Below are 18,705 nucleotides of genomic sequence, written 5' to 3'. Positions count from 1 at the left end.
CTTTCCTTTTTTCCCTCTTCTGATCTTTTAGGCTCCAAAAAAAAAGGTAGGTGGGCAGAAATACGCTTTAGTTCACTGTTGTGTTTATTTTTTTATCCGATTTTTTTGTTTATTTCCTGAGGCAGCTGGCCAGGGTTAATGAATCTGAAGGGGGAAGAGGCGTCTCCAGGACACCGAGCTTTTGTGCCTTGAGCAGGGAAGCGAAATGTTCCTGCAGCGCTGCTGGAGGGAGCATGGCCAGCGCAGCCACTGCTTGTTTGGCTTGGCAACGGGTGTCCAGGGAGAGACGAGAGGCGCTGTCCTGGCTCTGTCCCCGCCATGAGGTGGCAGCAGGATCAGGACAGTGACTGTTCCCCTGGGCTCTGGTGGGGCCACACTTCCAGTGCTGTGTCAGTTCTGGGCCCCTCACTGCAAGATGGGCATGGAAGGGCTGGAGCGTGTCTAGAGAAGGGAAGGGGCTGTGAGGGTGAGCCTGGAGAAAAGGAGACTCAGGAGGGACCTTCTGGCTCTGCACAACCCCCTGACAGGAGGGGGCAGCCAGGGGAATTCGGGCTCTGCTCCCAAGGAACAGGGGACAGGAGGTGAGGAATGGCCTCAAGCTGTGCCAGGGCAGGTCAGGTTGGACATCAGCAGGAATTTCATCATGAAAGGTTTGTCAGGCATTGGAAGGGGCTGCCCAGGGAAGTTTGGAGTTGCCATGCCTGGAGGTGTCCAAGGAAAGCCTGGTCATGGCACTCAGTGCTCTGAGCTGGGGGACAATGTGGGGATTGGGCACAGCTTGGACTTTATGATCTTGGAGGCCTTTTCCAACCTGAATGCTTCTGGGATTCTGTTATTTGAGCCATAGGCTAGACACAGAATAAGGGGAGTGAAGGGAGAGCAGGCAGAAGTCCACGGGAAATTGAGTTGCATGAATTGGTCCTGTAGGTTATCCTTAATTCAGTGATAATGAATTTATCTACCCCTCCCCAGCTGTGCATCTCACTCTTCTCAGTGCTCTGTTAAGTCAGGAATGTGAAAAGAAATTGACTAAAATTTGATTTCAGGTAATTGAAACAGGCAGGTTTTCAGTTTATTTATTTATTTATCTATTTATTTATTTTCTGAAATGAAAAGAACAAACTCTTCCCTGAAATCCTAATGGGTAGCAGTGTGACTTTTACTGACTCTATTTTGGGATAATTTTGCAAATGAATGCTTAGGTACTAAATGCAATAAGATGCACTCAGGCTCTGGTGACACTTAACTGTCACCATTGTATTTGTCCCAACTTCATGGCAATCTCTGTAGTCAAAGTTGCATTTATATATATATTTATGCCAATGTATTTATTGCCATGCCAAGTAGTGTGAAGTGAGCAAGTAGTTATTTATATCTGAATGTGTGATAGTTGAAATCAAAGTGTGAAATAAGTGTGTGTGAAGAAGGAACAGTGGTCAGATACTTTCTGAGAACCTCAAATTTAAAATATAGTTACTCTAGGATATGCTGGAGGTGAACAGTGAACTGTCTGGAGTGAGATTTTATAACAGAAAAGAGATTTCTTTGCTATTTTTTCTTGTAAATTAGTTGCTTCTAAATGCCAGGCTTGTCCCAAAACACATTTTCCAGAATTTCCTAGAATGTTTGAAGTTGTAGTATCTGCTTTCTTAGCAGATCTTCCTGCTATTCAATTTCTACATTAAACCAAAAGATTTTAATGCTCTTGTGTTGTGGCTGTGTTTGGGAATGTCTAGCATAGAAAAATGCATTAATTTTAAGACCTTATCATAAAAAAGAGAAGAGAAAAAATTTAGTCCAGAATGTGCATTACTATTCTGGGGGCTTGGCTGTCTAGAGAGGGTAAAATCTTAATTGAGGGATCACATTGGAAGGGCAAAGTTATAGAGTTATAAAACTGCCACAGTGTATTCAATAATACTGACATTTGTTTTCTTCTCCCTTACTGCAAACATGAAATTCAATGGCAAAAAGGGAAAGAAAGGAAAGGCAGCGAGGCTGAGAGGTACTGTGCACTTCATTTCGAGGGAATGTGATGGACAAACTGTTAATTTTAAATAAATGGACAGAAGGCCCTGAACTAGATGTGAATTGCTGTCTCTGTTTCACAAATGGAAATGTTCTTCCCTCTTTCCTGGTGTGACCAAACTCCCTGTTTCTGCCCCTCCCTTCCCTATCAGAGCAATACTCTCTTCTCTAGTTATTCCTACTGCAATTAGCAAGTTGGGAAGAATTAACTTGCCATTAATCCATCCTGGTGGGGGCTTGGGCATGCTGTGACTGCCAGGAAGTGACTGCCAATTACTGCTAAGCTTTTGTGGTGAGAGTGGAAGCTCAGGTGGGCACAGGCAGATTTGGGAGCTGCTGCTGCTCTTGCCTCAGTGCAGCACACACTTGACATGATTTACTTGGAGGTGATGACATCAAGTCACTGTTTGGGGACATCTGGATGGCACACAGGCTGTGCCATCTTAGGCTGAAGGCTTAGAGGTGGAATCAGTTCTAATTTTCACATCCTCTCTAATTTTCTAGTCCCTATGGCAGCAGAGAGAAGCCAGGGCTGTGGAGTAGCAGATTCTTTAGTGGATTTCAGTGAACAAACAGCTGTAAAATTGAAATTGTAGGAAAGAAGAAGAGGAATTTGGGATTAAAGCACTGAGTTTCACTCAAGACTTTGGAATTGAGAACCTGTGTCCATTGAAGCTGCTGATGGAGAGAGCACTTGCACACTGATGGGGCAGTGCCAGAGACACTGTGTTTTTGTAGTATTCAAATAAATTTGGATCAATCTTCATATGGGAGATTTCTGTGCAGTGAAAGATAAACATTTATGTTGCTCATTTTATAGTGGTTTTCTCATGACAGCTGGTAACCAAATAATCTCTTAGATTGTATTTAGGAAAGCATAGTTATGCCCTTGATCTCTTTCCAATCCTCAGCTGAAGCCCTGTTACGAGCTCAACAAGAAGAAGAAGCAAGGCTTGAAAGGGAGAGACTGTATCGAGAGCTCGTGGAAAGGCTCGAGGCAAAGGTTGCTCTTTTACTCAATGAAAAAATCTAATCCTATTTCTGAACTTGAGACAAGGCCTGTAACACACCAGTGATTTATAGGAATTCATTTCCTTATGCACTTATTGCTGGGAGCAATATTGAGAAATTTTCCAGTTTTGATAAATTTAAATACATTACCTTTTGTCATATGTGTTTCTTAAGTTTGGTTAAATGCATTTTTTTTTATTTCCCATTTCCACTGTGCTTTTAACTGAATATATTTTTCATATTCCCCATGAGGATATTTGCTACAAATTCCTAATTGGTTCCCTGTTCAGGCAGATACAGTGATTTGTAGTTGTATTTATATATATGTGTGTGTGTTAGACTATGTATATTTATTTTTCTGACCAGTCTGGCATTCAGAACAAAAACTGATTGGTAATAGATAAATATTTTTGTGTTTAAAAAGAAAAAAAAAAAAGAGATTTACAACAAACTAAATTTTTTTGAAAGAGTCACTCTTGTCTACTCCTCTTGTACTTCACAGAATATTGTTTTCCTCCTAGGGAGAAGATGACCTTAAAATAATAGAAACTAAAAGGGAAAAAATAAAACAATCTTGCATGTTTTTTCCAAATTATCCTTACATATTGTAGCAGCTCCCATTAGAGCTGGCTCCAGGATGCTGATATGGAAACTGTTGAAGTGAGAGGTTGCAATCATATGTGACATTATGTTTATCATGTGGCTCAGCAGCTACTGTGATGACAATAACATATTTCAAACTACTGCAGTCTTCTCGGATGTTTCATAAAAAAACCCAAGTTTTCAGTGTTTGGATTTGTTTAAATAACAACTCATTCAAATATCCCCAATTTGTTTCTTCTATGTGAAATAATTGTAAGAAATAAGCCAAATATTGAACTGCTCTGTTTGGTATGTGTATTTTTTTAACAGTATGAAGGAGAGAGGGAGTCTGAACTAGCCCAATATAATTCACTGGCACAGAAGTTTCTTTCTGCAAAGCAGTGGAAAATGGATTACAGAGAACAAGCCAAGGTAAATTTTCTTGCCAAGATCTGCCCAGAGGTTTGGCAAGGAAGAGACTTCAGGAGCTTTCAGTTCTTGAATGTATGTGAGTGCTATGGCAGCATTTTGAATTTCATCTCAAAGCAGTGACAGGCCATGCTCACTCTCTTATCTTCTGTGCTTTGGAGCACACAGAAAGGAAATGTGGGCAAAGAGGAGCCTGTTTGGTGATCAAAGTATCAATGCCCCACACCTTACCCCAACAGTCGCAAGGAATTGTAATTTCAGATGTTCTGGTAGCTGTTCTTCATCTTTTATTTCTTTAATTCATTCTGCTTTTAACCATTTCACCAAAAAAGTTCTGTCAGGGCTTAAAAAGAAATTCTGTAGATTATTTGTTTCAGTGGCCTCTGGATATCACAGGTCATCATTCAGAGAGAGAGGTTTGCCAGATTTTTGAAGGATGTGGCACAAACCCAGATCAGGGCTGGAAATGTCTGAAAATGCAGCTAAAAGTTGATGTCTGCAGTTTAGGGTGACATCCATGGTGGCTGTATCAGCTCCCAATGGCATTTTGTACCTGTCAAGTTCAATTTGAAGTGGTAAGGTGTGGAAATACAGCAGATTTCACTCTTGAGAATCCTGCAGACACATCACTCAGTAACAGTCTGATCATGACATTTGGTCAGGTAAGGAACCAAAGGTTTAATATCCTACAGGCCTGTGGACACAAGGATTTTGTCTTTGTCTTGTTATTGCTTAATCCTGTTAAAGTCTCTGCAGAGCAACTCCACAATCATGTTGGATAAATCATGTAGAGAGGACTTCTGAAATTCCTGCAGTTCAGCCTCCTGCACCAAGCAGGGCAAAGTCTGAAGTTAAATCAAGGTGCTCAGTTGGGTTTTGAAATGTTTAAAAGTTGGAGGTACCACAGCATCTTTGACAGCCTTACAACTCTCACTATAACCATTTTTCTCTGAATGCAGTTGGCATTTCCCTGTTGCAGCTTGTGATCATTGCCAGCTGTTGTTTGTGGATGTTTTTGACAAACTAGAACTATTGATTTTAAAATAAGTCTGATAGAACACTGGTAGATTATGGGAAATACCAGAGTTTCTTTTAGTCTGTTGTTAAGATTATTTAGCATAAAATAAATATATAATACCAAATACTGAGTTTCCATATCTATTTCTGATGAATTTCAATTTAGATGAAGATATGCATTTACAACTTACCATGAAATTTACCCTTTTTCTCAAAAAAACGCTGTTACTTCTAAGAATGTGATGATAAAAGTGAAGCTCTCTTTTAAGTGCAAAGATGTACAAAAAAGAAATCAGATGTCTTACTACTGAAAATTGATCACTCTTCTATACAGGAGTTTGCAGTGCACTCAGCACTGCCCTATTGTTGCTTTGTTTGAAGTCAGTGGGAATGCTGCTGGAAGTGGTTGGGAATGCAATCCTATAAGTGCTTTGCTTTAAAAGACACATTTTCCTTTGCAATGCAATTTTCAGCAGCATGGGGTTATTAATCTTCACAGCAAACAGGGGGGCAATGTTTTCTTAATATCCTATTCTAGGGATGAAAAAATTCCATTATGGGTAGTAAATTGATCCCATGAGCCAATGTTAGGCTTATGTTTGCCATTAAGTGGGTTTAGTCTGCCACTGATTTTTTCCTTCCACCTCTTATAGGAATGACCAAGAATTGATTTGAAAATAAAATTATTTTTAAAAAGCCCTGATCTAGGATTTCACATTCCTACCAGAGGTTTCTGCAACAGGATAATTGATGCTGGTAAGGGAGAGGAAATCTCCTTCAGAGGCAGAGAAAGGAGGAGTAAATGTGTTGCAGTGGAGGCTCTTAATCAACTTTATTGCCAGTGTAGGAATTTTCAGTTTTCTTGGCAGAATCTGATCTGAGACCCACCTGCCTCTTCCACCTGCATCTTCCTCACTTCTGTTCTCTGTCATTTTATTCTTCCAGCCCCTCCCTTGTGGCAGGTACTGAATTCATTGTTTTTGTGGAGCAGAGCAGAACCCACTGATAAATAGCTATGAACAAGTGTGAGGTGGGCAGAAGCATCTTAACACATTAATATCAAAATAAACCTTTTTTTCCTGGCTTAGGGATAATAAACCAGGTGGTGTTAGAATCCTGTTTAGATGCAGGTGTGGATTTGTCACTATAATATATTTGTCTTTCAGAATCCTCCTTTTTCTTGTAATAGCAGTGTGCAGCACACCTGTATCCACTTTTCTGTGCACTCTCCTGCAGTGGGAGCACTACCTGAGCTGTGATGGGACTCCTGACCCCACTGTGCCTCAGGAAATCAACACTTTCATGAGCTTGTGGTGTGATGAGCAAGATCAGGATGTTCAGCTTGTGATGGAGAAGGGGGAAGTGGTGCTGCATGTAAGTGTTTAAATGTGTATTTCAGTTTAACATATCCTTAACAGCCCTCTCTAACTCTATTTTCCCATTTTTCAATTTTTCTATTTTTCCTAAATTAGAGCTCTATTGTTAACCCTGAAGAAGATGTGTATTGACTTTCAACATGCATTTAAGGGATTTTTGCTGTGTTTCTTACACTGAGGTCTAGCATTCCAACACCCATACTCCCTTCCATTTTAAACCAGAGCATAAAGCTCATGTCAGATATAAATGCTTTAGTGGACAACAGCCTCATTTTGTAACACTTGAACCAGTAAAATGTCATGTAAGAGCAAAAGTTCCCAGAATTTATTTTTACCAACAGAAGTCACCAGCCATTGATAGCATGTAAAGCAATTTTTAGCAATCTGTGCCTGCTCTGTAAATTCAGGATTTTATTTTCATTTATTCTGACTTTATGTTGTTTTTCAGAAAGTTAAATGGGGTCTTCTGCAAACTGGGGGGGAAAGTTGCATGTGTAATACAGGTTTCATTGGGTTGGTTTGATTCTGAGTTAGATTTCTTATCCATCTATTAAAAAAAAAAAAGTTCTTTTTATGACCAAAATCTGTTTAGATGCAAAGGAAGTAGGTTTGCCTCATTTTTCATGACAGAACACAAAATATGTTACAGATGGTGTCAAAACAAATACTTTTCCCATGTAAATGTTTTCTAGTTGATTGAGAAGTTGGAGTTTCTGCTGTTGGAGACAGCACCAGAAGACATCACAGACGAAAAACAAGAGCAGTACCTGCAAGTTATTCTGCAACTGCAGGATCTGCTTCACCAGAAATACAATGATGCTACCCAGAGCCTGCTCAAAGTGAGTGAGGTTTTCTGCTTCAAAGCTGTGATTTGTGCACATAATTTAGCACCAAGTGTCCTTCAATGATGCTTGGCTCTGTTTGGTCCTAAACTGGCACAGAGATGAGTCTGTGAGTTTCCAAATCATGATTCTAGCACTCACCAGACTTTGTAATCACTCAAAACCCCTGAAAATCTGAACTTTACAGTGGAAAATCTCATTGTTAAGTCAGACAAGAATAAACTACTGGGAAATTTTGTGAGACTTGGGGATGATGATAAGAAGAGGTGCTGTGTGAAATTTGTTGACTGTGCCAAAAAATTGTAGATGTGAAAAGCAACTCATAAGGTTGCCTTGTACACATTTTTTTAATACAAGTTCATGTGAAAAGCAACTCATAAGGTTGCCTTGTACTCGTTTTTTTATACAAGATCACATAATTAAAATATTTTTGAAACTAAGATCTTGGGAAAGGTGAAGAGTACTCAAACAAGAAAATGAAATTGTGCTGGAGAGTCAGTTTTCTGAGCTGCATGTGTAGGTAGTGACCTTGCTATTTCAAGAATAATAATCATATATGTAAAGTATGTTTAGCAAAGGAATATGAGTGAAATAGTGAACCAGTTGTATGGGCACAGACAAACCCCCCTGCAAATTAAGAAATGTTAAATTCTTGTTTACTGAATTTAGGATTAAGCTCCCAATAGAATTAGTATTTCACAAGTTTGATGCTGCCTAAATGCTAAAATAATCTGTACAGTGCATCTGGGGTAGGAGTCCATTATTGCTCAGTAAATCCTCTTTTTGTTTGTTTTTTATAATTTATCCTGAGAATTAGGGAAATAATGGAAGAACCCATATTTGGCAGTACTTGGCTCACAGAATTTATGAAGTCAGAGAAAAAAAAGCAATGTAGTTCAAATTTTAAGCAACATATTTGAGTTTATAACTGTTGTGCTTTAATATATAAATACAACACAGCTGGGCTTGGTCTGGTGTCTTTTTATTCTTACATTTATTTATTTATTTATTCAAGTAAATGTAGGTAAATCACAGTGAAATAAATAACAAATTGTTTCATTGGCTTTTTTTTTTGTAGATAGCTAGTATGTATGAAGATTCTGAAAGTGGGAATATGCACACAGTCCTAAAGGATAAAAATGTTACTTTCTGTCTTTGGGCCAATCTGAAGATGAAAGTAAGGTACAGCACACTGAAATTATTAATTTGAAATGTGGCCTGGCTTTGTTGAGTAAACACTAAGAATCAATTTCTCATAATCTTTTTTTTGTTGTTGAATAGCATCCATTCTGCAGGGTCCCAGTGCTGGCTGCTGCTAAGGAGGGGTTTAGAGATATAAAAATTTCTTTCTTAAAATGCAGCAAGCAGAACCCTGTCACTGACAACAAATTTGGAAGAAAAACGGTAAAGCTCATGCAGAAAATTGAAATTCCTCTGGAAGCAGTGTTTCTTGCTGATGCATTTAATATTTTCTAAGTTGTTGCAGTTGCTTGCAAAGCACTGAATGATACTTTGTGCTCAGTTAGAGAAAATAATTTAGAGCCTGGGATGCACTATCATTTCTGAATCTAAGTTTTGTGTTTTTATTGGATTACCATATAAATGGTACATTGTCAAAATGAAATTTTGAGCAGACTTCCTACTCCCCCTCATAAACATAAGGACTAAGTTATTAAAAGCTTGGCTAAGGACCTGTTGTTGTGAGTTTTGTTAAGATGAGTAGAAAGGTGAGTGCTGAGCAGTGTCAGACTGACCTGCAGGAAGAACCCGTATGGGTTAAGTGTTAAAGCCTTGTGGGCAGCAGAAAGATTCATTTAAAGTATTCAACCAACAATTAAAAGCTAGGTGTTGCTTTACTGGAAGATTTTAGAACTTATGACTAGCTTATCTTATTCAAAAGTAAGTATTGTTTGAATTATTTTGAAAGAGAGAGTGATGTAACACAGACAGCTGTGCAGGAATTTTCCCAATAAATTAGTCGGTTTTACCAGGAATGTAGTTTCTAGAAGAGCTGCCATCTGATCCTGCCTCATTGTCATCCTGTCAAAACTTATTTTGGAAACTTCTGATCCCCTTGATGCAGCTGTGGCTTTGCTGCAGGGTCTCACAGAGAAATGCTGTGGGATGGCACTGGAGCAAATCCCAGCAGAGATGTGACATTGTGAGGAATCCCAGCAGAGATGTGGCATTGTGAGGAATCCCAAAGAGATGTGGCATTGTGAGGAATCCCAGCAGAGATATCTTTGTGGCATTGTGAGGAAGCAGCAGTGCAGTGCTGCTCTGTGACCGGGCCCTGTGCTGTGTCCCTGCCCTCGCAGGTACAAGGACCACGTGTTCCAGGAGGCGGGGCACGCCTTTGAGCTGCCCCTGTCCCTGGCTCTGAGCAGCGTGGCCGTTCGCGTGCTGTACACCCGCTACGACCACGTGTCCCCGCTGTGGGTGCAGTGCCAGGGGCTGCCGAGGCCGGAGGGCCCCGCCACCCTGGAGTCAGCTGAGCAGCCACAGGACACTGGGCAAGGATCGGCAGAGGAGGAGGAGGAAGGCAGGGAAGAACCCAGCGTGCCTGCTGCAGAAAAAACGGGTTCTAAGGGCAGAAAGGTGGGTAAAAACCTCCTCAAAGGATACCCTACACTGCTCTTGTAAACTTCAGGCTCAGTCACAGTGTTCTGTGCAGGACAGCCAAATCCTTACATGTTTCATAGGAAAAGGCAGCTTGTGTCAACAGGGTCATAGATCTTCTCAAGGGAATGCAAAGATGGGAAGTTTGGACAGGGTGTGCAATTGGCATTTGGTTGGTGGTTTAAGAGAAGGATCAAGCATGAAGTGCCATTGCAAGATATTTCTGTAAATCTCTGGCATAAATACAGATTAATGGATTCTGCTTCTGCAAAGTGACAGCCCCACAAAAATCTCAGCAGGAATCCAATTTTAGGGAAATTTGCAGCATGCAGACTAAGATTCAGGGTTCAGCAGGTGTTGGCTGTGAAGTGCCTGGCTGCTCCATGTCTGTGTGCTGACCCTTTGCTGTTAGAGCCTTTTCAAATATGATTTCTGCCTGTCCTCTTCCTCAGCTCTCTTCCATGGAACATGTTGGCTCTAGGTGTGATGGAGGTTGCTTGGTTTTGTGTTGTCCATACTGCATTTGGGGTTTTCACTCTGTGTATTTATCTGTGACTTTCAGATAAATGCCCTGTGTTCTCTACCTAAAATGATGCAGCAATAGCTGACAAAACATCAAGTTTTAGGCCTTCTTATATGTTTGGAGCAATTTCATGGGATAATATGACTGGAAGGGGACCCACAAGGATCCTTGAGTCCAACTCTTAAGGGAATAAATTCTGGGATCCACACAGGGATCAAACAGGGATTGAACCTTTGTCCATGATCATGGCTTTTCTCCTTTTCAGTCCCTAACACCTTTGTAATGAATCAGTGCTTGAAACCCTGCTTCTCTTGCTTCCTTTTTTCTTTTTTTTATATGACACATCTTATCTTTTGGCAGTTTTCACCTACATTTCTCAGACTTTCTTTAAGCTGCTTCATTTTATTCCCTCTCTTTTTCTTTCCCAGGTCTTGGCACTCGTTCTCTCAATCCATTTTGTGGATTTTCCTCTTCCCTCTGAGGGCTCCACTTCTCTCAGCTTCTGTCCTCTCACCTCCTGTCCTGTTTGAGGAGATTTGTGTTCTTCCCAATGCTGGCAGGCACAGAAGGTGCTGTGCCTCCAGAGGAGTGTGCTGTGACATGGATGAATCCCTGTCTGTGCTGGATATTTGTCTGGAAATCCAGGGGATGTAGCTTGAGCTCCTTCACATTGCTGTGTGTAAATACAGTGAAATACAGTGTGAAAGGGAATAAATCTCCTGGGCCAGGCACTGGCCAAAGCTGCAGATGGGGTTCTGGCACAGTGTCAGTGTTGATTTGGATTCAGCCTCGACATGCATGTTACTGTGTGCCACTCTGCTGACTGTAGAATCAGCAAAAAGCACAAGTTTTGAGTGCACACTCTGCTGAAAAAGTGTTGGGTGCTTGTTTGGTACTCAGGGAGCTCAAGATGGAATTTGCTGTGGAAATAAAGTAATTACTTTGTCTCTATCTCTAAATCCAGTTCCAAATCAGAGAGTACCTTTAATCAAAATATTTCTGATAGCTAGATAGAAATTATTTCTCTTAAAACCTTGACCCTGTAGCAAGATTGGTACAAATGTTTGTGTATCCCTTCTCCTTGGGCCTCCTTGGAGGAGGTGATACCTTCTTCTTCATTGTGTTTGTCTCTGACTATTGGAAAAATGTCTCTTGCTTTTCGTCTAGAAGAGTTCTGCCTCATTGAAGGAGACCAGCAATAACACAGGTGATATAAAAGAGACACAGGAGGAAACTGAGAAGAATTCAGAAAATTTGGAGGAGCCATCACAAGGTATTTGGTTATTTTTTATGTGCAGCACACTTAGGCTAAGTATTTTATGTGTTAAAAATTCCCTGTGAGGGTGGTGAGGCCCTGGCACAGGTTGCCCAGAGAAGCTGGGGCTGCCCCATCCCTGGAAGTGTCCAAGACAGGATGGATGGGGCTTGGAACAACCTGGGGTAGGTGAAGGTGCCCAGGGGGCTGGAACTGGACTGAAAAGGTCCCTTCCAACCCAGGCCATTCCATGATCCATGGACACACTGCAATATCTCCATGTGAATGGAGCAAAGTTTATAAATATAGGGATGTTTTGATAACACTTGGGGTTTGTTGACATTTCTATTAATGATTGTTAAATCATGTCTGGAGATAACAGGACAGATAGGAAAATGGAGTTTGTCCCCATACATATTTTTATTCCTTTATTATTTATGCTTATGTTCATGTTTATCATGTTTAGATAGATATGTGTATTATTATACATGTGTTTATGGATGAGACACACAATCTTTATGAATCTGCCAGGCTCTGGGGAGATTTACTTCCTCAGAAAATGATGAGTCCCATGCATATTATGGTAGGTGTTGGTGTGGGGTGGGATGGTACTGAGTATTACCTGAATGGGTGCTTAAAGTGAGAGGGCCTAGTTCTAGGAACTAAAACTGTTTGTCTGTCTCACAAAAGTTACAAATTTCTCCAGCGTTGTGGTGTTGTCCTTTGGTTTAATAAGAATGTGTTTTCTTGTGGTACTGACTTAAATAAAACAACTGCAAACAGCTATTAGCATAATTTAGCTCCACTTTACAGCCTTTTTCTTCTGGTAAAAAACAAACCCCACCCCACAACACTTTGGACTGAGCACAGTCCAGAGAACCATTTGTCAGACTAGACCCTAAAAGCAAGGTTTTCAAAAGAATATAAAGGACTTGGGCCTCATGTGGAGGAATTTGTATTTTATTTCTGTCAGGCTTTGAAAAACCCTACCACAGTATTAGATAACGTGGGTGTGCACAGATGTGCACAATTATACCTGAGTGTTTTCCAGCTTTTTTATATGTTTTAATAAGGAAAGAAGGAAAAAACTGCTTTTTCTGGCATGCTCATGGTTTGCAAACTCTTTCAATCACGTTTGAGAAGAGCAGTGAGAGGGTGCTCAGTTACCTTAAGTGGGAAACAAGGAGTCAGGTAAATGAGGGTTAAAAACCAGAAATGCAACAACAGAGAAGAGTGACAGTTTCTCTGGATTTACCCTTATTATGCCTCTGTTAAGGAGATAAATTACCTTGGGACAATAAATAGTTTCTTTAGAGGATACTTATATATCTTTGTAATATTATTTTAAAAAGCAAGCTCAAGTGTAAGGTACCACTGTAAAATGCACTAAAATGTTTTTTGCTACTTAGTAAGCTTGATGTTCAGAATAACTCTAAAAGCCATTATGGTGGTGTGTGATACAGTAGAGCAAAAACTCTGCAGAATGTAACTAAATCTGACATTAAAACCATCTTCATTTTTTTTTTTTAAGCTTGAAGACAATTTATAGAGAGCATTCTCATTTTTTTATATGGTCCTATTCTCTCAGAGCAAATTTCATAACAATTAGAGTAGCTGTTTTTACAGTATTGAACACCTTTTTCTTGATTCCTGTCAAAAATAACTTCTCTCCTCTATGTGATATTTTATGTGAGCTGGTTTGTTTTTTTAAAGAAAATATTTATGGCCATTTTTTCCACAGTGTTTCTGCCTTTTACTAACATTTTCCAACTAATTAAACCTTAAGTTCATACATTTGTTCTATATATGTAATTATGCATAGGAAAAAAAAAGGAATTATCTTTGTTATCTGAAAATTGTGTTTCATGTTAAATCCTCTTGCTCTTCCTAATTACCATGTCTTTCACCTTCAGCACATGACTTCTTTTATTTTTATATATCTCTTTATTTGCTTCATTTCTTTTCATATCAATACAATCTTACTAAACCTGCCTAGAATCTACTGTATTATTGTGCTTGTGAAATTCTTCTGTGGGTAACGATGGACTCATTCTGTCAGTAAAACCTTATTCCCACAGAAAGCATTTGGAACTGCAAATCCAAAAGCTCAGCCCCAGTCCCGAGTGCTTTTCCTTGCCCAGCTCCCGCCGTCCCGGTTCCAGGGATGCCGAGGAGCGCCAGCAGATGGGGCTGGAACGCTGCACAGGGAAGCGCTCCCGGCACGGAGGGAGCATCGGCACAGGGCAATGCCGGTGGGTCCGAGCACCGCTGAGCTCCCGCTGTCTGCTGCACTTCCAGAGGAGGAGGCCCCGCTGCAGGAGGAGCCGGGAGGCGGAGAAGAGGCCCCGCGAGTTGTGGATTTGGAGCAGCTGGTGCCCGTGGGGGGCGTGTTCCACATCTCTGTCCTGCGGCTGCCGCCCCAGGCCCAGGACGTCGGGGACTGGATCATGGTGGAGGTGAGGGAGGACAGGGAGCAGCCCCTGGGGTTTGTCACTGCTGTCACATGCACTGCACACGAGTTCTGAGAGCAAACTGACCAAGCAAGGTTTGCAAATCATCAGTTTTTCACACGTGAAAGGTGGGAGCGCAGTGGTACCAAACCCCACTGCTGGTTCAGCTCCAGGCCCTGCAGGCTGGCTGAGGACTGCGGGCACGGGGTTCTGGTTTCCTCTAGCACCGACCTACCCCACAGAGGGCACTGTGGAGCTGGAAACCTTTAATAAGCACAATTCCCAAAAGGCCAAACCCAGAGGGCAGGGGAAGAGGCCCAGGATGTTCATTCCCAGCCCCTGTGGCCTCCCCTTCCCTCTGGCCCTGGGGGACAGTGCAATCGCAGCTGCCTTTGCCTGCCCTGCTCCCGGTGCCTGGGGCTCTGTGAGGAATGGCCGAGCCCCGCTGGCCCTGCCCTGAGGGCGCTGCAGCAGCTCAGGAGGGGCCCAGGGCCTCCCAAGGCTGCTCCTCCACTGCCTCCAAAGCTGGGCTTGGACACCTGCAGGGTTAGCAAACCACTTTAAATGGGTGTTAAAAAGCTTTGCAGTGTTAGATGAACTCAAAGAAAAAAACCTGCGTTTTCTGATGAACCCCTTATCTGTCCTTTTCCTCTCTTGCCAAAGCTGCTGGATGTTGGACTGGAGGAGTATCCATATTCCCCAGGAAAGGCTGAAGATGGCACACAGGAAGCAGTACAGATCACCCTGAGGCTCCCTGATAATGTGATTTATTTTAAAGTGCCTGTGCTAGCCCGATGGGATCCTGCAGGTCTGAACTTAAGACATAAATTTATTTCAAATTTGAATAGTGGAATTTATACCTGAGTTAGACTCTTGTTACAGTCCAGCTGTAAAGATAAGGGCCAGTTTGGAGCCCAGAAATAGTTTGGGGACTTGAATGTTAATTGATTTGGGGATTTTACATTTTCTTTTTATTACTACTTCTTTGGTTTTGTTTACTTCAGCATTACTGCCAGAAGCCTTCCATGTACATCTTTGCATCCTCTTTGTTCAGGCCAATGGTGGAGAACTGATGGCATCAGCAAGATAACCTATGAAGCAGAAAAAAAGAGCATCACCTTCAGCATGGGTGGCTTTTCTACAGTAGCCCTTCTCCAGGATGCTCACCTGAACCTGCCCTATCAGGCCTGGGAATTGCACCCTACTGGTGTGGATGAAGGCCTCTTCACAATTACTGCAGTCTTTGCAACCATTCAGATACAAATTAAGGTACTGTCAATAATTTTTTTAATCAAACATTTGCAGATAACCCCCCCCCCATAATTACTACAATGTCCCTGATTAAGAATTTGGGATGCTTCTGTGAGAGCAATTTGAATCTCTCTTCCTTTCCAAGCACTGCACTGGTTATTTAATGTCAGTTATTTACTATGAGAAATAGCACATTTCACATAGCAGAAATGTGCATTTGCTCTGGAAAGTTTCAGTCAGTGCTTTGCTGCTGGTTTTGCCTTGCTGCATTCAAGCCTGTTCCCCCTCTTAGAGAGCTGAAAAGTTCCTCTCTCCTCCAGCTCTACCAAGAGAAATACAGGGAGTTCTGGCAGCCCACTACCCATGCTCCTTGTTTCTTCCCAAAGTTCAAGCTACTCATGATTATCCATCTGTTCATTGGTGTATAAATCAGTACACCAGGGTCATTTCTGATTCCTACCAAGGCTGGCTTTCTTCAGGATCTGTAAATGAAAGGTCACAGCCCAGAGTAGCAGATGATGTGGGTAATACCCAGCATAGCAAAACTATCAGTATTTGAAGCCTAAGCCAGAAAGGAGCTTCCATGACCAGTAAGTTGCTTTCACTGGTTTGTACAACAGGATAATCAGTGTATGTTGTCTTCAGTAGTGGTGGAAGAGGAGGAGGTGCTTTCCCACATCACAGGGAAATGGATGAGTCCTCTTGCCCTCAGAGCAGCTTTGAAAAGAGCTGGAGTGAACATTTTCCCAGCAGAGCACTCTCCCAAGTATGTCCCTGTGCCCAGGAAGGTGAGTGCCAGAGGTTCCTGGTGGCTTTTCCCTGTTTTCACTCAGGTCAGCCTTTGCTGCCCTGGGAGCTGCTGTGCTGCCAGCTGAGGCAGGGCAGAGCAAAGCAAGCTCTGGCCCTGCTGGAGCACAGGGAGAGGAGAGAGATGTGTTTGTCTGGTTTGTGTTGTCCCTGCAGGGTCCCCTGGCAGAAGTGAGGGCCTATGAACAGATGGCTCTCCTGGCAGCTGCTTTTGCTTTTGCTCACAGCAAGTGGAACGGAGAAGCGGGGCCAGAGCAAGTCATGTTCAAGGTTTGTGGAGTCCCAAAGTTCCAGGGCAGGCCAGCATTGAGCCCATCCCCAGCTAAAACAATCAACTCACCCTGGTGGCTTCAGCCCCTGCCCCAGTTCAGTGTCACAGGCTGCCCCTGAGAGCTCTCAGGGACACAAACCTCAGCAGCAAAGACACGTGCTAAGGAAAATGGAACTGAGAAGTCACCAAGGGAGGCTTTAGCCAGAGCTGGGGTGACAGAGCTTCATGCTCTCCAGAGGCCCCTTGAGAATCAGCTTCTGCTCTGCCAGCTTTGTAAAGAACTGCTGGGACTTTGTTCCTGCCTGTAGGGTTTCTTTTGCTCCCTGCTGCAGGGGAGGCAGTGAGCAACCTCTCTGTTGGTTTGTCTCCACCTGTGAACTAAAACACATGGTTAAAACTTCTGCCAGCCAGACAAACACCCCCAGGTGTGGCTGGAGAAAGGCAGCACACCCTACTGTGAGAGCTGCAGTGGCTGTCTCTCACTCAGGTTAAATGCATGGGACACAAATATTGGAATTTGTGCTCTGACAGTGGCACAGGCTTCACCTCAGGGCATTTCTTCCTGCAATAGGTGAGTGAACATCTGACAGCAGGTTCTGCCAAAGGCAACCACTGGTCTCTTTTGATGTTCGATGGTGAGAAAGTGCAACACCTCAAGCTCACTGAAACCAGTGAAGCTTTTTCAGAAGAGGTGCGAGAAGAGTCTGAATTTCACTCTACACTCTACCATATGGTCAAGGAGTCTGCCAGCAATGAAGCCATGGAAAAAGTGGAAAGAGCTGGCTGCATGTTCATTGATTCTGTGTATCAGCTGCTCCTTGCTACCAGAGTCTTAGCATTCTCTTAAATGCTGCATGCTTTCCTTCAAAAGTTTTCAATAAAGTTACATTTCAAGTCTTAAATCCTTTTCTAGTCAAAACATTCAAACAGGTTCTAAAATGCAAACATTTTATCTTTGTTCAAGCAAAATAAATTCTTTATTCAATTGTGGCTAAACTACCTAGACACGTTTTATAGAAAAAAATGGAATGGTTGAAAGAGGGAATTAAGGGAAGAACTGCAACAAAACACAATTGGTGACCAATGCCCAGTCTCCCTTAGAAGCTTGTCACAAAAGCATTTATATATATATATATATATATATATATATATACACACATATATACATATATACACACACACACATATATATGTGTATATATGTATATATATGTGTGTATATATATACACATATATATACATATATCTATGTAGATATATGTGTATGTATATACACATATATATATACACATACATATATACACACATATATAGACACACATATACATATATCTACATACATATACACACACACACATATATATATATATATATTTATATTTATATAGTATTTTTCCATCTAGGACTGGTTTGCAACAATGCATCAAACCAGGACACACTTACTGCGGTGTAGCTGATGTCACAAATTGTTACAAATGAGGAACCAGGAGAAGGGACAGAACTACACCTCTTAACCCTTCCCTGCCCTAATTGAAGTATCTGCACCCATCCTCAGATGTCTGAATATGCAGCCCAGACACTGGAGGAGCATCTTTTCTGCAGGTTTGGATGCTGTTTGTGTATCACAATCCCAAAAAGCAGATCTTAATCACTGATTATTTGTAATAAATTTATGTGTACAGTCAAATGAAGAATGCTTTGAAAGCCAAAAACTGCTACCTCTAATTAAGAAACTGCTACCTTTAATTAGGGAAAAGGAGAGCATGCCCTGAGCACTACACTTTATTTTTTACATTACCAAAATAATCTCTGTAGGGTGGGAAAGGACATAGAGAAGCAAACATTTTATTGCAAAGCTGTACCATTAGGTAGAACAAATGCTCATCTTTCAACTCTCCTAGAAAATAAAGGCAATTTTTTGATTAATAAATTTAATCAATAAATCTAAACTCAACAATCACAAGAATAGGTTATCAGAAGTGGGAATTAGATGAGGTAGGTAGAAATTAAATCCTAAATACAGCTACACTGTTAACTGTATGTAACACAGTATCTCAGTTCAGAAGTTTATTTTCCACCCCAACTGAAGTGTTTCAATTTCTAAATCACTACAGCAATTTAATAAGAAAGCAAGTTTGACTACCTGAAACCAAAGGCTGATTTTACCAGACCACTGTATAGACAAAATACAGGTGACAATGTTTAGAAAGCTGGATATTGATGGCCACACATAGAAACTGAATG

General features: G+C 41.5%; 1 protein-coding gene across 1 annotated transcript; it reads left to right on the top strand.

The window, feature by feature from the left end:
• Nucleotides 1-1,851: 1,851 nt before the first annotated feature.
• On the top strand, nt 1,852-17,493 carry DNAI7 (dynein axonemal intermediate chain 7). Its single transcript, XM_058022930.1, has 14 exons — nt 1,852-2,005; nt 2,940-3,031; nt 3,952-4,053; nt 6,304-6,441; nt 7,136-7,282; nt 8,364-8,467; nt 9,604-9,883; nt 11,595-11,700; nt 13,981-14,138; nt 14,796-14,940; nt 15,187-15,401; nt 16,004-16,171; nt 16,347-16,460; nt 17,033-17,493. Exons 1-14 carry the CDS (start codon nt 1,954-1,956, stop codon nt 17,306-17,308), a joined length of 2,097 nt encoding a protein of 698 aa, XP_057878913.1. The 5' UTR covers nt 1,852-1,953; the 3' UTR covers nt 17,309-17,493.
• Nucleotides 17,494-18,705: the final 1,212 nt, after the last annotated feature.

This window comes from Melospiza georgiana, chromosome 4 (genome assembly GCF_028018845.1).
Source record: "Melospiza georgiana isolate bMelGeo1 chromosome 4, bMelGeo1.pri, whole genome shotgun sequence".
Classification (NCBI taxonomy): domain Eukaryota; kingdom Metazoa; phylum Chordata; class Aves; order Passeriformes; family Passerellidae; genus Melospiza; species Melospiza georgiana.
The sequence above is the reverse complement of the archived record's forward strand: the minus strand, read 5'-3'. Positions and strand labels throughout refer to the sequence as shown.